This window comes from Toxotes jaculatrix, chromosome 6 (assembly GCF_017976425.1).
Source record: "Toxotes jaculatrix isolate fToxJac2 chromosome 6, fToxJac2.pri, whole genome shotgun sequence".
In the NCBI taxonomy this organism is placed as follows: domain Eukaryota; kingdom Metazoa; phylum Chordata; class Actinopteri; family Toxotidae; genus Toxotes; species Toxotes jaculatrix.
Genome location: NC_054399.1, coordinates 2659056 through 2673444, shown reverse-complemented (window position 1 = coordinate 2673444; position 14389 = coordinate 2659056). Strand labels below are relative to the sequence as shown.

At 42.5% G+C, this 14389-nt stretch overlaps 2 protein-coding genes across 4 annotated transcripts in view; both read left to right on the top strand.

Annotated features, from left to right (window-relative positions):
- Positions 1–225: 225 nt before the first annotated feature.
- tubgcp5 (tubulin, gamma complex associated protein 5) lies at positions 226–8622 on the top strand. 2 transcript variants are annotated; one of them, XM_041041197.1, is made up of 23 exons: positions 226–569; positions 675–728; positions 1646–1754; positions 1940–2036; positions 2116–2195; positions 2308–2443; positions 2606–2723; positions 3547–3636; positions 3860–3953; positions 4048–4300; positions 4560–4762; positions 4864–4979; positions 5064–5332; positions 5420–5618; positions 5901–6089; positions 6185–6367; positions 6439–6523; positions 6612–6732; positions 7059–7210; positions 7319–7444; positions 7755–7843; positions 8028–8128; positions 8296–8622. In XM_041041197.1, the coding sequence occupies exons 1-23, from the start codon at positions 436–438 to the stop codon at positions 8340–8342; spliced, it is 3045 nt and encodes a 1014-aa protein (XP_040897131.1). In that variant the 5' UTR covers positions 226–435; the 3' UTR covers positions 8343–8622. The 2 variants fall into 2 exon arrangements, 1 of the variants encoding a protein (XP_040897131.1); XR_005894238.1 differs by lacking the exons at positions 8028–8128; positions 8296–8622 and having other exon boundaries at positions 7330–7444.
- Positions 8623–9725: 1103 nt separating this feature from the next.
- The window catches only part of cyfip1 (cytoplasmic FMR1 interacting protein 1), a 27069-nt gene continuing 22405 nt past the window's right edge, over positions 9726–14389 (top strand). For both annotated transcript variants that reach the window (XM_041039516.1, XM_041039515.1), the window contains exon 1: positions 9726–9979. The gene's annotated coding sequence lies outside the window, so the exon portion shown is untranslated. The remainder of the gene's footprint in view (positions 9980–14389) is intronic.

The window sequence follows — 14389 nt, the reverse complement described above, 5'->3', positions numbered from 1 at the left end:
TACCACCTACCGTAACCTCTGTGGAGCGCAATGAATGACGGGAGATTAGTGAGAAATTAGCGCTCCCTTTGAATTGTGCATTTGTCGGTCATGTATTCTTTTCAGTATAGATTGAACCTTTTCGCTTCGCATGTTTACGGTTTTAAACGAGCTTTTAGAGAGAAATTAAAACTCATGAACTGTTTTTAACCGTTATTTTGATTTCGCGCATGCGCACAAGTCCTCGTTTGTTGTGGGAGACGAGAGCTGCGCGGCATTGGAAGAATCAGTGGAGAAATGGCTGAAGCTTTGCAGCAAATCGCATTTTTAACACATTCTTGTTTGTGCTAGCCTCTTAGCTTGAAGAATCATCAGTCCAGCGGCAAGCCTCAACAGCTAGCTAGCACCAGTGGATGTTCGTAACGTCAAGCTAGCTGCTGCACTGTTGACAGCAACATGGCACACTGGAGCACCTTCGAAAAGGAGACAGAGAGGGAAACGAAGAAGTTGATAAGATGTATCAGCGGGATAGAGGATGAGGAGGACCAGAACTTTCAGCTGGCACTGAAGTTCGCCTGGTCAAATTTTAGGTGAGTTAGCCATTGACGGGATGGAAGCTAGCTTGTGAGCTGCTAACATGTAACCAAACGTTAGCCACAAACGGCGATGCTAGTAACAGTCTCGTTTGTTGACAGGTTTCACCGTTACCTGGACGTGGACAGCCATAAAGTCCAACGCAGTATAAGCGGGTGAGTGTTGTCTATGGTGCTGTTGTTCATGCAGTGTCTTTTGCATTGGCGTAGTAATTGCTTTAAGATAACTGTAGGTGTGTCCTGGTAGAAAGCTTGTCTGGTTTTCTCTGGCATTCACTATGACTTTACGTTGGTGTTGTTGAATGAATATATGTTTTAAACGCGCTTAAATGACCAAGAGAAGTTTGGTATTGGATCATACCCTGGATGCCACATATTTACTGTGCCACCTACTCACGGTGTGACAGCTGGTTTGTGGCAATATGGTTAAATCTGTAAAAATCTTATGGTTAAATTTGTATAGGAAAATATACTATTAAAGCACGTTACCAACTGATATCCTAAAGGTTTTGAGGAGCATCCTGCTCCATTTCCTTTCTTGATCAACTGTCATGTGGAGGAGCAATGAGTAAAATGTTTGTAGTGCATATTCCTCAATCAGTTTGTGCAGCCACACACCAATAATATTGTAAACATCCTGCATATGAATCTGTTAAACATTTGATATGTATACCAAATCGCTCTGCTGAAGCTATTATTCAGCACTGATGTTTGATGTAAATGCCCTTCCTCTGAGTGCAGTACTTCCAAAAGATGTGTCACACTTGTGCCAGTTTTCATATGTATCCATAGATGTCATCATGTCTTCATCTGCCGCTTATCTGGGTCCAGGCCCAGGTCGCAGGGTCGCGACTGCCGCCCAGTCCACAATGCACCGAAGTCGAAGGCGGCTGTATCCATAGATGATTGTTGATTTTCAGTGTTGAGAATTCAGTACCCAGATGCACCCAGTGTGTTGTATTAAATCATAAATACTCTGAATGAATGCCACTTTCAGGTTAAGGAGCACACGCCCACCCACACCATAGGTCTTTTATACAACACTGTAATGCATAATTTGCCATATTTTCCAGAATCTATGAAAAGCTCATGGTCCACTCTGACTTGAGTAAAGCAGGAAGCTGGATGAGGCTGACTGAAGAGTTCCTGAATTCACCTTTACCTAACACAGATGGAACAAAGGTATGGCACAGACATGACAGAAAATTAGCTCATGAGTGGAGTGAGGGTCGATGATCTAACACTGACGTCAAGACAAATCCCCAGTAGTTTAGACTTCTTGATGTTTCCCTTAGGGTCAGTCACAGCATCCAGACAAGTTACATTGCCTACAGTACAGTTTTCTTTGTGTTTTTTCTTTTTTGCAGACTGATGTACACTACGGCTTACTGTCACTGCTGCTCTTCTTGTCGGGGTCCCCCTCAAACACAAACTTTACTGAGAGACCCAGAGTGAAGGGGGCTGGTAAGCTGTTTCACAGATAAATTATTTTAAAATGCTACATGTTCATGTTAGTCATGATCTCTCCAACTTGTTGGTGCAGAACCAGAGGACAACTTTGACTGGGGTAAATATCTGATGGAGGGCGAGGACATAGACGTTGGACCATACCCAGATACCCCTGTGAGTAAATCATAACCAAGCCCACCCACTGTAAACATGAATTACCCCTACACCAGCACAGCAATATTTAGATGTTTTTTTAAATCTCAATCAGCCTGTGACTGCTTTTTAGGAGTGGTCTGAGGAGGAGAGCGAGGACGATGACAGTCAGCAACCAATCAGCAGGGAGGACTCTGGGATCCAGTTGGACAGAACCCCCCAGGAGGACCATGACAGCACCAACAAAGCAGTTCCAGTCACGTGGACAGGTCTGAACTTATCACATAGTAACATAACAGAATAAAATACATCATGGAAGCCTTTATGATTTGGGGATAATGTAAAAAAGAGATAGGACCAAAACAAGCATCTGTGTGTGTCTACACTGAAGCTCTAGATTATTAAAATAACTTGAGTTTGTGTCTTTCTAGTGGGCGAGCCTGACGCCCGGGCCTGGCTTGAACAGCATGTAGTGACACCGTACTGGGTGGCTCATGCTCCTCGTTTTCCTCACAGCTTGCATTTACACTCCAACTTGCTCAATGTGTGGTAAGACTCCAAACTGCTGTATATGCCTTTACTTTGTAATATAATATAATATGGATTCCCTTCACAGTTACTCTCTGGTTATGCTCTGTCTCCTAGCAGTGTCTCGCTGCCTGTCTGACTGAGTTTAGTTTTTAAAATTCATTTTGTTTCAGTGTCCTAAAACATGTGTTAATGAGTTATTACTGGTAAAACTGATCCCTTTAGACCACATGAAAACAGACATACTTCTCTCACCTACTTACTACGTTACAGTATTCGGTTATGCTCATAATAAAACACTTAATTGCTAAAATATAAAAATATTTTCTGATGGTAATATGACTGTTATCAAAAAAATTTGTTGTTTTGTTTTTCTTTATTTGCATGACTATGATTTTCTTTCCCTAAAACATTCAGATTTTGTGTGTGCTATGTTTAAGTGTCATCTTAGTAAATTAGGTTTAAAGCTGGTACCAGTATCCAGTATTTCTCAGCCATATCAGTCACAGAGATTATGCTTAGTAATAGTTGTAGCACAACTGCAGTTTAATTTTTAGGTTTGACAGCGTTGAGATAATTGAGTGGTCAAACTCTAGCATGATAATGTACTTTCAGTAGTGTTTAGTTTTATTTTTCTAATTTGTCAGTTGTATAAAATTACTTTCTTGTAAAAAAGATTACAAGCAGAACTGTGTTATTGCTTTTTTTTAATGGATTCGTATCATCAAAGACTAATATGGGTAATATGAGTAATATATAGAAGGTCAGAGTTAGCTTCAGGGGATTTGTGAGTTGAAATGATTTTAAATGGTCAAATGTTCATGCTCAGCGTCTCTCTCCTCAGGGATCAGCACTTGTATAACACTGATCCATTGTATCTGCCAGAAGAAAAGGCCTTTGTCACAGAGACCCAAGTAATACGGGAGACACTGTGGTAAGATGTAACGACGCTGTGTTGTCTGACTGTGATCATTGTATGGCCATGAAAAGACAATTTTCTCCTGCTCTCTCACAAGTTATTAGCCTGTAGATCCTATAACATTTGAGTCCTTGTTATGTTGTAAAAGAAATTCCCTCTTCACTTACAGGCTCATATTGAGATATTTATTTTGTAATGTCATACAGTTAAGCTGTGACTTCTGGCTACGATATTGCAGGCTTCTGTCTGGAGTGAAGAAACACTTTATATTCCAACACCATGATGGAAAAGTCTCAGTGAGGAATAATGTGGTGGTGACGCATCTAACCAGTGTAAGTTAAAAATCTGAAAATGAATTGTGCTGTATCTTAATAAACATAGCGTCTGTTCTCTGTAGGAAACAGTCTTTTCTTCTTTGTGCCACAGAACTGTCTGCGCTCTGTGCTGGAGCATATCGCTGTGTACGGACAGGCGGTGTTCAGGCTGCAGAGGTTCATCGACGAGGTGACGGGGTACAGCTCGGAGCCTTGCCCACCGAGCTCTGGTTCCTCCTACAGCTCCAAGAAGGGCTCTGAGCCTCCCTTCAGGACCTACCAGGCCTTTGTGTGGGCACTCAACAAATACTTTACCGGCTTCAAAAAGGAGCTGACCACAATTGAGAGAGAGCTCATATGCAATGGCAAGTAAAAGTGTGTTTAATGGGGTGAAATCATTGGCTAACTCACAACACAGGTGATCTGTGGAAAATGTATGACTTGTGTGTGTGTGTGGAGTCTTTCTAACACACATGCAAACATAAACCCATAAAAAAAAATGAATTGCTGTCTACAGTATTGCTTTACATAATATTTGTATCCATCCCTAAATTTAAGTATTTGATCCATGAGGGCTTTGTTTCTGAAGTTAGCCATGATTTGATGATTCATCCTCTCCTACAGATGAGACGGTGACCCTGTCTGCCGTTCTGGAGCGACTCAGCCCTCACTTGGCTCAGATCAAAGTGCTGCACAAAGTCTTCTGTACCGGGGTTGCCGAAGTCCCCCCTGAGACTCCGAATGTCGTGCGGGCGTCGCACTTGCTCAACACCCTGTACAAAGCTATCATTGAGTATGACAGCGTCGGCGAAGCATCAGAACAGGCGGTGAGTTTGTCCTGAGCATTAAGCTCAGTGAACTGAACACACGAGGCAGAGTTCATGGATCTTAACGAGGAACTTTGCTCTGTGTCGTCTTTCTCTGCCAGGTGGCTCTGTTATTTTCTCTATGGACGGAGACAGTCAGACCATATTTGGAGATTGTGGATGAATGGATTGTGCATGGCCACCTGTTTGACCCTGCCAAAGAGTTCATCATTCAAAGGTATGAAACAGTGATTTGTTTTGACAAGAATCTGTTCCAGTGTGTCTTTCCAACGTCCGAGCGCTCACTCTTTTTCTTGTTCAGGAACAAAGATGTCCCAGTGAACCACAGGGACTTCTGGTACGCCACGTACACTCTGTACAGTGTGTCAGAGACGGTGGAGAACGAGGAGAAGCTGAACGATGCAGCCAGCGGGAGCTCCGGAGGGGATCAGGGCTCCAGCAACAGGCAGCTCACCATGGTGTCCTTCCTCAAACCTGTCCTCAAGCAGATTATCATGGCAGGGAAGTCAATGCAGCTGCTCAGAAATCTGGACTGTAAGGAGACGGAGCGTTCGGAGAGATCGTCCCGAGGTCAGCTTTTGCTCTGCAAGTGGTGCTGTTCGGTACTTTAACTGTTTAGGTTGGAATTATTTCAAGTGTCAAAATATTGCATTGCAGATGCGGAGAGGAAGAGTTTATATACACTGTTCTTAGAGTCCGTGCAGGCGCGCCTCTGCAGCCAAGAGGAATCTCCAACAGACACGGTGGCTGAACAACAAGCCACTAAGAGGAGTCTAATAAAGATGCAGTCCATCATGGCTCAGCATCTGGAGATTGATGACGTCCATGATCCGTTGCTGGCCATCAACTTTGCCAGGTAAACAGTGACAACATAAAAATTTACGAGCAGCTCTTCAGACGACTGGACTGACTCGTTCTGCTCAAAATAAAAAAAATGAAACAAATTTAAAATGCTCGTTTCAAGATTAAGCTTAGGGCTTTCATTTAGTCGTCATTATATAATGCCTTTTTCAGCTGTTAGTTTTATCTCAAATGGTACTTTCCAAACATAATTGGATTTCAGAGGGATTTTTTTTTTTGGTCCCAGACCCACAGAGTGAACAGATAGTTTTACAGCCTGGTCTTTGTTCACCCTCAGGCTCTACTTGGAGCAGAGTGACTTCCACGAGCGTTTCTCCGGAGGTGATTTTATCGTGGACCGCTCCTCTCAGTCTGTCACGTGCCAGACATTTGAGCTTACCCTGCGCTCCTGCCTCTACCCCCACATCGAGAGGAGGTACATCGAGTGCTGTGGGAACCTGATGAAGACCCTGAAAAAAGACTACAAGTAAGCACATCACTCCTGGGCTCCTATGGGTGAGGACTCTAAATCACTTTTTCACACTGCATACGGAACATTTGCGTTCCTTGGTGTCTCCACAGGCTGCTGGAATACCTCCAAGCAATGAGGAACTACTTCCTGCTGGAAGCTGGAGACACCATGTATGACTTTTACACGGCCATATTTGACAAGGTGCAGGAGAAGGAGAGCTGGCAGCAGCTGTCTTTTCTCAATGTGCAGCTGCAGGAGGCAGTGGGACAGCGCTACCCAGAGGACAGTAGCAGGTACTGCATGCTTTCATTAGTGGAGAGTCACTGAAGAGATGTAAGTAATGAGTCAGTTTCATGTTTTACAGGTTGTCAATCTTCTTGGAGACCATTGACCCTTCCAGAAAAAAACACCCTGTGAATAACCTAGAAGTGCTAACTCTCAGTTACAAGGTAATAAAAGTGAATGTGTTTGCTTTTATTTTGTTCATACTGTTTTTGAAACTGCCACCGTGACATTTACTCTTACGTCTCCACACAGGTTCCCTGGCCTGTTGACATTGTGATCAGCACTGAGTGTCAGAAGATCTACAATCAAGTGTTTCTCCTCCTGCTGCAGATCAAATGGGCCAAATACAGTTTAGACACACTTCGATTCAGTGGTACGGATTTTTTTTCCAAGCAAAAATCCTTTAAAACGTTGCCTTTTTCTCTATTTTATATAATTGCAAACTGCCATTTTTAGACATTTTGTAGATTAAACAACAAACCGACTAATAGAGGAAATGATAGGAAGGTTAATCAGTGAAAATAACTGTTTTAAATTGATGTATATTGTTCTGTTTGTCAACATTCCTTTAATTGATGTGTATGAAACCAAATCAGGTGTTGACCATGTATGAATATTCTCAGTATCTGGAGACTCTGCCCTGTAAATTCTAATAAAAAGTGTGTTTTCTCTAATAAGTGAAATGTTTCTTTCTCATAGATTTCACCGCCATCAGTAAGAAACTGGAGGGAGCTCTGGCTGAAGAAGCGAAGGTCAGAGAGCCTGTACATCAGCAGATTCACCGAATGTGTCTGCTGCGGGTCAAACTGATGCACTTTGTCAACAGCCTCCACAACTACATCATGACCAGGGTGAGAGGAGTCATGGAACGGACCTTTTTCACTGAAACTGACGCAGCTAAATGGAATTTAACCATAATAATAAATCCATGATTCTCCCTGAATGATTTTTCATGTCAGATTCTGCACAGCACAGGGCTGGAGTTTCAGCACCAGGTACAGGAAGCTAAGGACCTGGATCAGCTGATCAAGATCCATTACAGATATTTGGCAACTATCCATGACCGTTGCCTGCTGAGGGAGAAGGTAAACAGCACTCACTCAGGGAATAGGGTCGACTAAAGATTTGGTTGAAGGCGGGTTGTTGTTAATTATACAACACTTAAGTGGTGTTTGCCCTCTCTGACCGAAACACTGAACGTCTGTCTGCTCCAGCATCACTTTTCCTTGACTAAAGCTGCACTCTAACCTCGGTGTGTAGGCGGGCGGCCAGGGAAAGGAATTTACTGTGAGGGATCAATAAATCAATACTTATTACTCACCTCTGTGATCACGTTATATTCTGTGGCAGCTGGGTAAGGCAAGCTTCCTGTCTAATGCAGTTGTGTTTTCTCAGGTCAGTTTTGTGAAGGAGGCGATAATGAAGGTTCTCAATCTAGTCCTGATCTTCTCTGACCGATGGCAAGCTGGATTTGGAGCCTGGAAGTAAGAGTTCCCATACCGACTGGAGAGAAATGAAAATTTAAGCTGTGTTTTATATACATGGGACACACACGTTACATATGATGTCAATACATTTGTGGTGAATTTTTTTTTATTTATTCCAGCAGCAGCTTTCTCGACAGGTCTTTTGTGTTTCTGAAATGTTGTGTTTCTCTCTTAATCACAGGATTGAGTCCATTGATAAAATGGAGTCAGATTTCAAAAACTGTCACATGTTCCTCGTGACAATTCTCAATAAGGCCGTGTGTCGGGGCTCCTTCCCTCACCGTGAGTAAAACAGATTTCCTACAGACCTCTGATTTTCTATTGACTTCACTGAAAATTGGAAATATATTTTATTTTATTTTTGTTTTATACTTTCATGTACTGACAGGAATAATGAACACTGATAATGTTTAGTAATCAGATTTTCTCTGCCCTCTCTTCGTGTGCAGTGGAGTCTCTTGCCCTCTCTCTGATGGCAGGATTTGAGCAGTGCTGAGGAGCCATCCATGTTTCAGTGTGACGGACTGAACTCCATTGTTTGGATCCGTCTCATTACTGTCTGTTCTCTGACTGCTGCCATTGTTCATGGTGATGTTCAGCATCTGTCACTGTCTGCTCTGACTGTTGGACATGGACGTGGACTACATGCTGTGTGTCTACTTGTGAACATACATCAGCTTCTGTATTTAACTTTTTGTAGTTTTTTTAAGGTCTGTTATGTTGACTGTGAATAATGTGAATATATTAAGCACAATAAATCTTGGTTCAGGTTTTGAGTTTTGGGTTAAGAATATTGTTTATTTACATATTAAATTAATTCAACTAATTAATTCACTTAAAATTAATGATTAAAATAATTTGAGTAAAAGTGGATTTCAGTTGAAAATGCATTGTCTGGGCAAAACATGAAAGCACACTGCATATTGCTGGTAGTGTAAATGTAAGAGGATTGCTTAGTGACATACTTAAGTAGTTAATAGTGGAAACTGACTTAAAACAGTATTAACCTCAGTTATTTGGGTTAGTTACAACGGCTTAAATCAAACTGACAACCTTAGATAATGATACACAACCTAAAATGTATTAATTCCAGACAAGTTTCCCTTTGTTTTTCCATTCACTCTGTACAGCATGGTATAAGAGGGAGATTAGTCTTATCCTATTAGCCTAATTTATCTTAGAGTTCAATAAGAGCGACAGAGTGTCACTGGTTAGCACTGTTGTCTCAAACGCAAAAAGATGGTGACTTTTTTTTATTTCCTTGTTTCAGTGTTTGTTGTGAGTTTCTGAATATACTTATACAGTGTGTTGTTTAAATCTATTTGCCTTTTATCCCTTATGGAGATAAAGTTATAATATTTCTAGGCCATTGAAAGAGCTTTTTTTTCAGTGTAGTTTTGGTAATATTTGTCATATACTTGCTATCATATTAGTAGCTTAGAAGTTATGTCAGTACCTCAGCTGTTTCTCATAGAGCTCTTTGGTTGACAATAGTAATTTAATAATTGTAATAAAAAATAGAAAATTAAATCTTGGTATGCAGTTAGATAAAAAATATTTATAGTGGTTGTGCCTACTGCTAATAAAAACAACACGGTAAAGGACCAGTTAGTACTGCTACAGTAGTGGAAGATAATTATTGAAAATAGATCAAACAATAGTTAAAAGTATAAACTTACGCTGTATTTTGGGAATACTTCACTTACATTTTTTTTAAAATTTTGTACAATAAGTCAAACGCATGCCTCCTGCTGTGTGTAGCTGCCTCTGGGGGGAGGGTTTTCGGCAGTATCCAGCCTCCATACCCCCGGGCAGCTCCTTGTTGTACATTCCTCTGACTTCACCTTTCATCCTCCGCGTCCCTGCCCTAGTGGAGGCGGTCAGCACCGCAGCTCTGAGCGGAGTTTCCTGTTGAGTTTCCCTGTTTGAGGGACAGGAACTCCCTGCTCTGCTTCTCTCCCCCGCCCATGATAATAACACCGACCGTGGAAAGATTCCTCTGGCCGACGACGGACTGAAGACTTCCAAACCCGGGCTTACCAGTCGCCACCAGAGGGATCAACACTCCGGCTAAATGGCGCTTTAGTCGGGCCTTTAAACGCACAAGTTTTCCCTGCTAACCAACAACCGCGGGTGAGTAGGAATGATTTATCTCGAAGTTGGTTTCACTCACTGTTTTCTAACTCAACTGAACCCACGGTGGAAAAAAAAAAAGTTGCTCGGCGTTGTTTCGGGTGTAGGTTTCACGTTTCACCGCTTCATTAAAGTTATCCGTTAAGAAAAAAAAAGGGGAAACACACAGACTCTGGTTTCAGACGGAGTTTTAAAGTATTAGCTTGAGGAGGGTAACAGCTTGTTGCAGGGAAAAGCCTTTTTCCTGGCTCGCAGGCCCGGGCTGTGACTAATCTCAGGCCCCGGCGCGGAGCAGGGGACACAGCCATTACCGCAGCTACGTGTTGGACGCAGGACTTCAGCGCTGCTTTCACACCGAAAACTCAGAGTTAACTCAGGTTTGTTCTTCGCCGCTGAACTTTGTTTCCGTAGAGTTTTTTTTGTGTGTGTGTGTGTGTGTGTGTAATTGTGACTCGGGAGCGGAGAGTTGTGTGTCCGCCAGGTGTGGTAGGCACAGCGGGACTGAACTTTTTTATCAAAGCTGTCCAAACTTATACTCTGATATTTAGCCTGTCAGCTTGTGGAAGACGTTAGGATGGATAGTCCTCTGTTTTCCCGGGTATCCCGGTGTTTTTCCTCCGTTTGTTCCTGTGGGAATCACCGGAGCAGGACATTTGTTGCACCGTACTCCCCACCCTGCCGATGTTGCGTTCACGGCCCAGGCATTCGCTGTAAACACCAAGCTTTTCAAACGTGAAGATTTGTACTCACACACACACACACACACACACATATATTTGGAGAAAGGCCTGAACTGCCTCGTGTTTTCATTCAGCAGTAGCTGCTCCACTGAGTGTCCATCAGAGACAGCTGGAGACCCGTGTGCCCGCTGGGGAGTGAGGAGGGGAGCATTTTTGCCTCTGCAGCTTCTTGTCAGTGTTTTTGGTAATTTCCTATCAGTGTCAGCACGGAGGGCACAAGGGAAGGAGGGAAGGAAGGAAGGAAGGAGGGTGGGAGATGAGGTATGAAGATACTGTTGGTGAAACCGTGTGAGTGACTTTGGTGAATGCGGTGTCGTTGCTGAGGAGCCAAATTAAAGAACCTCAGGTGAAACACTGCAGCGAACTGTACACATTACAGCAGAGAAGCCACAGAAACTGAGTGGTGGGTTTCCATTTCCCACTGCTGTTTGGCACCGACCATGTGTTTACTGAGGGCTATTTTTGCATAGTTAATATTTCCTAACCGTGTTTTCGTAATGCGTTTTGGAGATCTTTGAAAGCTCCATGGTATTTTACTAAATAGGCCTGAAATTTACAACATTTCTATTATTGGACCACATAGACTTCGTAGATATGAGGATCTTCATTTCTGTCTCTAACAAAGTTTGTTGTTGCTCTAGTAAACTAAGCAAATGCATTTGGACTGTTTATATAAGACTTTCTGCTGAGCGCTTGACGTATGCATCACTGAGAAAGTACTGCAGCACTGTGTGATTTTGATAAAGCCATTTTTTTTTAGCACCGACTTAAGAAAAACTGAGATAACAAGAGATTCATGATGCATTGATAAGCGGTAACTGTGGTGTGAAATCGTGCAGAACAGGTGATAAAATAGGGGTTTTCACACCTCAGTGTAGAAGAACATCTACAACTTCCTTCATTGTGACACTGTTTGATGCAGCTGTGTGATGAAGGCACACCGAGTGGCTGTCATTTCATCTGTTGTGTGTTTCTGTTTACCATCTCTGAGGAAATGTCTAAGGTGGGTGTTCTTGCAGGGCACAGCTTCTTCTTGTTGCATCTGTTTCTCACTTGAAAGGAATAAAACATGCATGTGGCTTCCTCCCTGTTTTCAGACAAGATACTGAAAAGTGTGATCGGCTGGCATTTATTTCTAGCAGAGCGTTCAAAGGTGTCAGATCTTTCGTCTTTTCGTCCTTTGTGTCAGACAGCTGTGTTTAAACTCTGCAGTTCATGACCGTCCCCACAGATTCTTATTTTCCCTTTTTTGAAAATAGAATTGTATGACAGCTGTTTGCGTTCAGTAACTACCATAAAAGGTCAGTTCAGGCAAACGACCCCAAGTTATTTTAGCCAATTATTTGCATTGTTTGTTCATTACTTTTAGTTACAGCCATTTGTCCTTGACTGTGTCTGAAATCACCCCCTCGTTCACTCTTTCACTTCTCCCTATAAAACGGACAGAAAGCAGTTCATTCAGTAGTAAGCCGTAAAGAACGTTGCATTGTGGGATTGTTAGCAGAAAGTACTGTATATGCCCAGAACACTTCTGGTTTTGAGAATCTAATGCACTATATAGTTAACGGGGAGTGATTTTAAATGCGTTTGTCTGTTCTTCTGTGTTTCTTTATCAGTGATTCTCTGTCTGTTTCATCCATTTAACTAGTTCAGCCTCTCTCTCTGTTCATGAACGCTCGATGGCAGCGTGTGGTGTTCAGGTGTTACACCTGACTCAGATACAGTCTCCCCACGTACCCTTTGGCAAATACACAATGTTATAAATTTACCTCGGCTCATAAAGTCCTTTGTGTGATTTCAGAAAGTGTGGCGAAGCTTCGGAGGACAGTCACTGGTGTTATTCCTGTGGCGTGATGTCGTGATGGCGTGATAGCGTGTTTGCCGTCTGCTTGGCAGACCCACGTTACCTACTTGAGGCTGGTTTAAGCTCCTTACTGTGTAATTACGGAGGGAGCCCGACCAACACACGGTGTGCAGCTTCAGCAGTGGGTGTGATGTCCAACAGCCAGACAGGCTAAATTAACACTTTAAGAGACATAATTTTTGAATGTGTTCCTTATCTGGAGGACACGTCTCTAGACACTGTAGCCTAAACAGGAACTGTGCACTGAAGCAAAAGCCACCGAGGTTACCAAGCTTCCTTTTTTTTTTATAATGGACTGTCCAGAGTTAAAATTGGCCAACAGGCTCATCAGTAGTTGAACTTGCTGTTGTCAACATTTGTCAGATATACTTCTTATTTCTAATTTTCTCTGTATCTCCATATGAACAGTTTCTAAGCACAAAAACACAATTTTTGAAATGCAGAAACGTGTGTGTGTGTGTGTGTGTCCTTTTTATTGGTTACTTTCAGTTTCTCGAACACTTGCTTAAATGCTCTGTCCTGCTTTGTCTTAAAGTGGATCCTGCATCACATGCTCTCATTGTCTGTCTTTCATACTTCCCCGTTTTGTCTCTGAGACGACTGACCTGCAGTCTGTGGTGCTGCTTACGTGGCTGTTTGGAGTTCAGTTTGACAAGCTAAGAAAATATTTTTGGCTAAATCATTAATGCCCCCAAAAAATGCTTTACATAACTCTTCCCATCTGACTTCCTTCTCTATTTCAAAAACTGTTTCACAACTAACCACACCTATTTTTACCGCGGAGTGACGGTGGTGATTGCATTGTTTACTTTTACATTTCAGTTTAGACTCTACCTCCACAAATGTTCATTTACTGATTTCTTATTACATTACATTATCAGTCACTGTGTCATGTTCACTGTTCTGGAGTACAGATTCAAAACAATAGGAAATATGCCACAGTCCAGAGTTAGGAAGCGACTTGCTTGATGAAAAAAACGGCCTGACGTTGTTTGTGCCCTTCAAATATCTCAAAAAGAATGAGTTTGACCTTACAGTATATACGATTAATGGCCTGTGATGAAACTTCACTAACTCAACTAATTATTTTCTTCATGCTTCATTTTTCATCATCAAAGAGAGCAGCTGCCTTTTGTAACCCGATGCATTTGCTGGTGGTCACGGTGCACATGCTTTGCACATGTCTCTGTGGAGTGCAGGTCTGAACTTGCATCCAAAGCATCCAGCCTCTGTGTGCTTTGCATAGTGAATAGAAAAAATATTTAAGTGAAAAAGCTGCACTCGCAGTGTGTGGAGGTGAAGTTACACATCATCTCATAACTCAGTGTGTTTCTGAGGGAGAGTTTGTTCTTTCCTGAAAAGCAGAAACATGAAACTGGAGTTTTCTGCCCATTTTCTAAAATAAACTGGTATCTATCATTTTGTCCAATAAGATAAAATGGTGATTACATTGATAGCATTCAACAACCACACGCTCTCATGAATGTAAAGTGCCATGGCAACTGACATGTTTATGTCAGCTGACATCCCAAACACGTGAACTCCTTTAATTATATGGACCCTCTCTTCTTTGTGCCCGGTGCCGTGCGTCCATCTGCAGAGGAGGAGGAGGAGGAGGTCGGTGACCTCGTCTGACCCTGAGCCTGTGGACGCAGCGACTGCCAGGCTTTTGTGTTGTCGGCCGGTCACCGGGGATTGTTTGACTCTCTGTCAGTTCTGATTGCAATAGGTCAGTGACGTCCGAAAATCAGCAGTCAGCAGCAGCAGCAGCATGAGAATGCAGAGCGAAGCATGAACCGCACCGCT

What these genes read in the sequence shown, in the direction of transcription:
- tubgcp5 (XM_041041197.1), top strand. Translation starts at nt 436, where the DNA reads ATGGCACACTGGAGCACCTTCGAAAAGGAGACAGAGAGGGAAACGAAG. An exon ending in TTCGGAGAGATCGTCCCGAG is followed by an intron (nt 5,333 to 5,419) that starts GTCAGCTTTTGC and finishes ATTGCATTGCAG; the next exon opens with ATGCGGAGAGGAAGAGTTTA. An exon ending in TACCCAGAGGACAGTAGCAG is followed by an intron (nt 6,368 to 6,438) that starts GTACTGCATGCT and finishes CATGTTTTACAG; the next exon opens with GTTGTCAATCTTCTTGGAGA.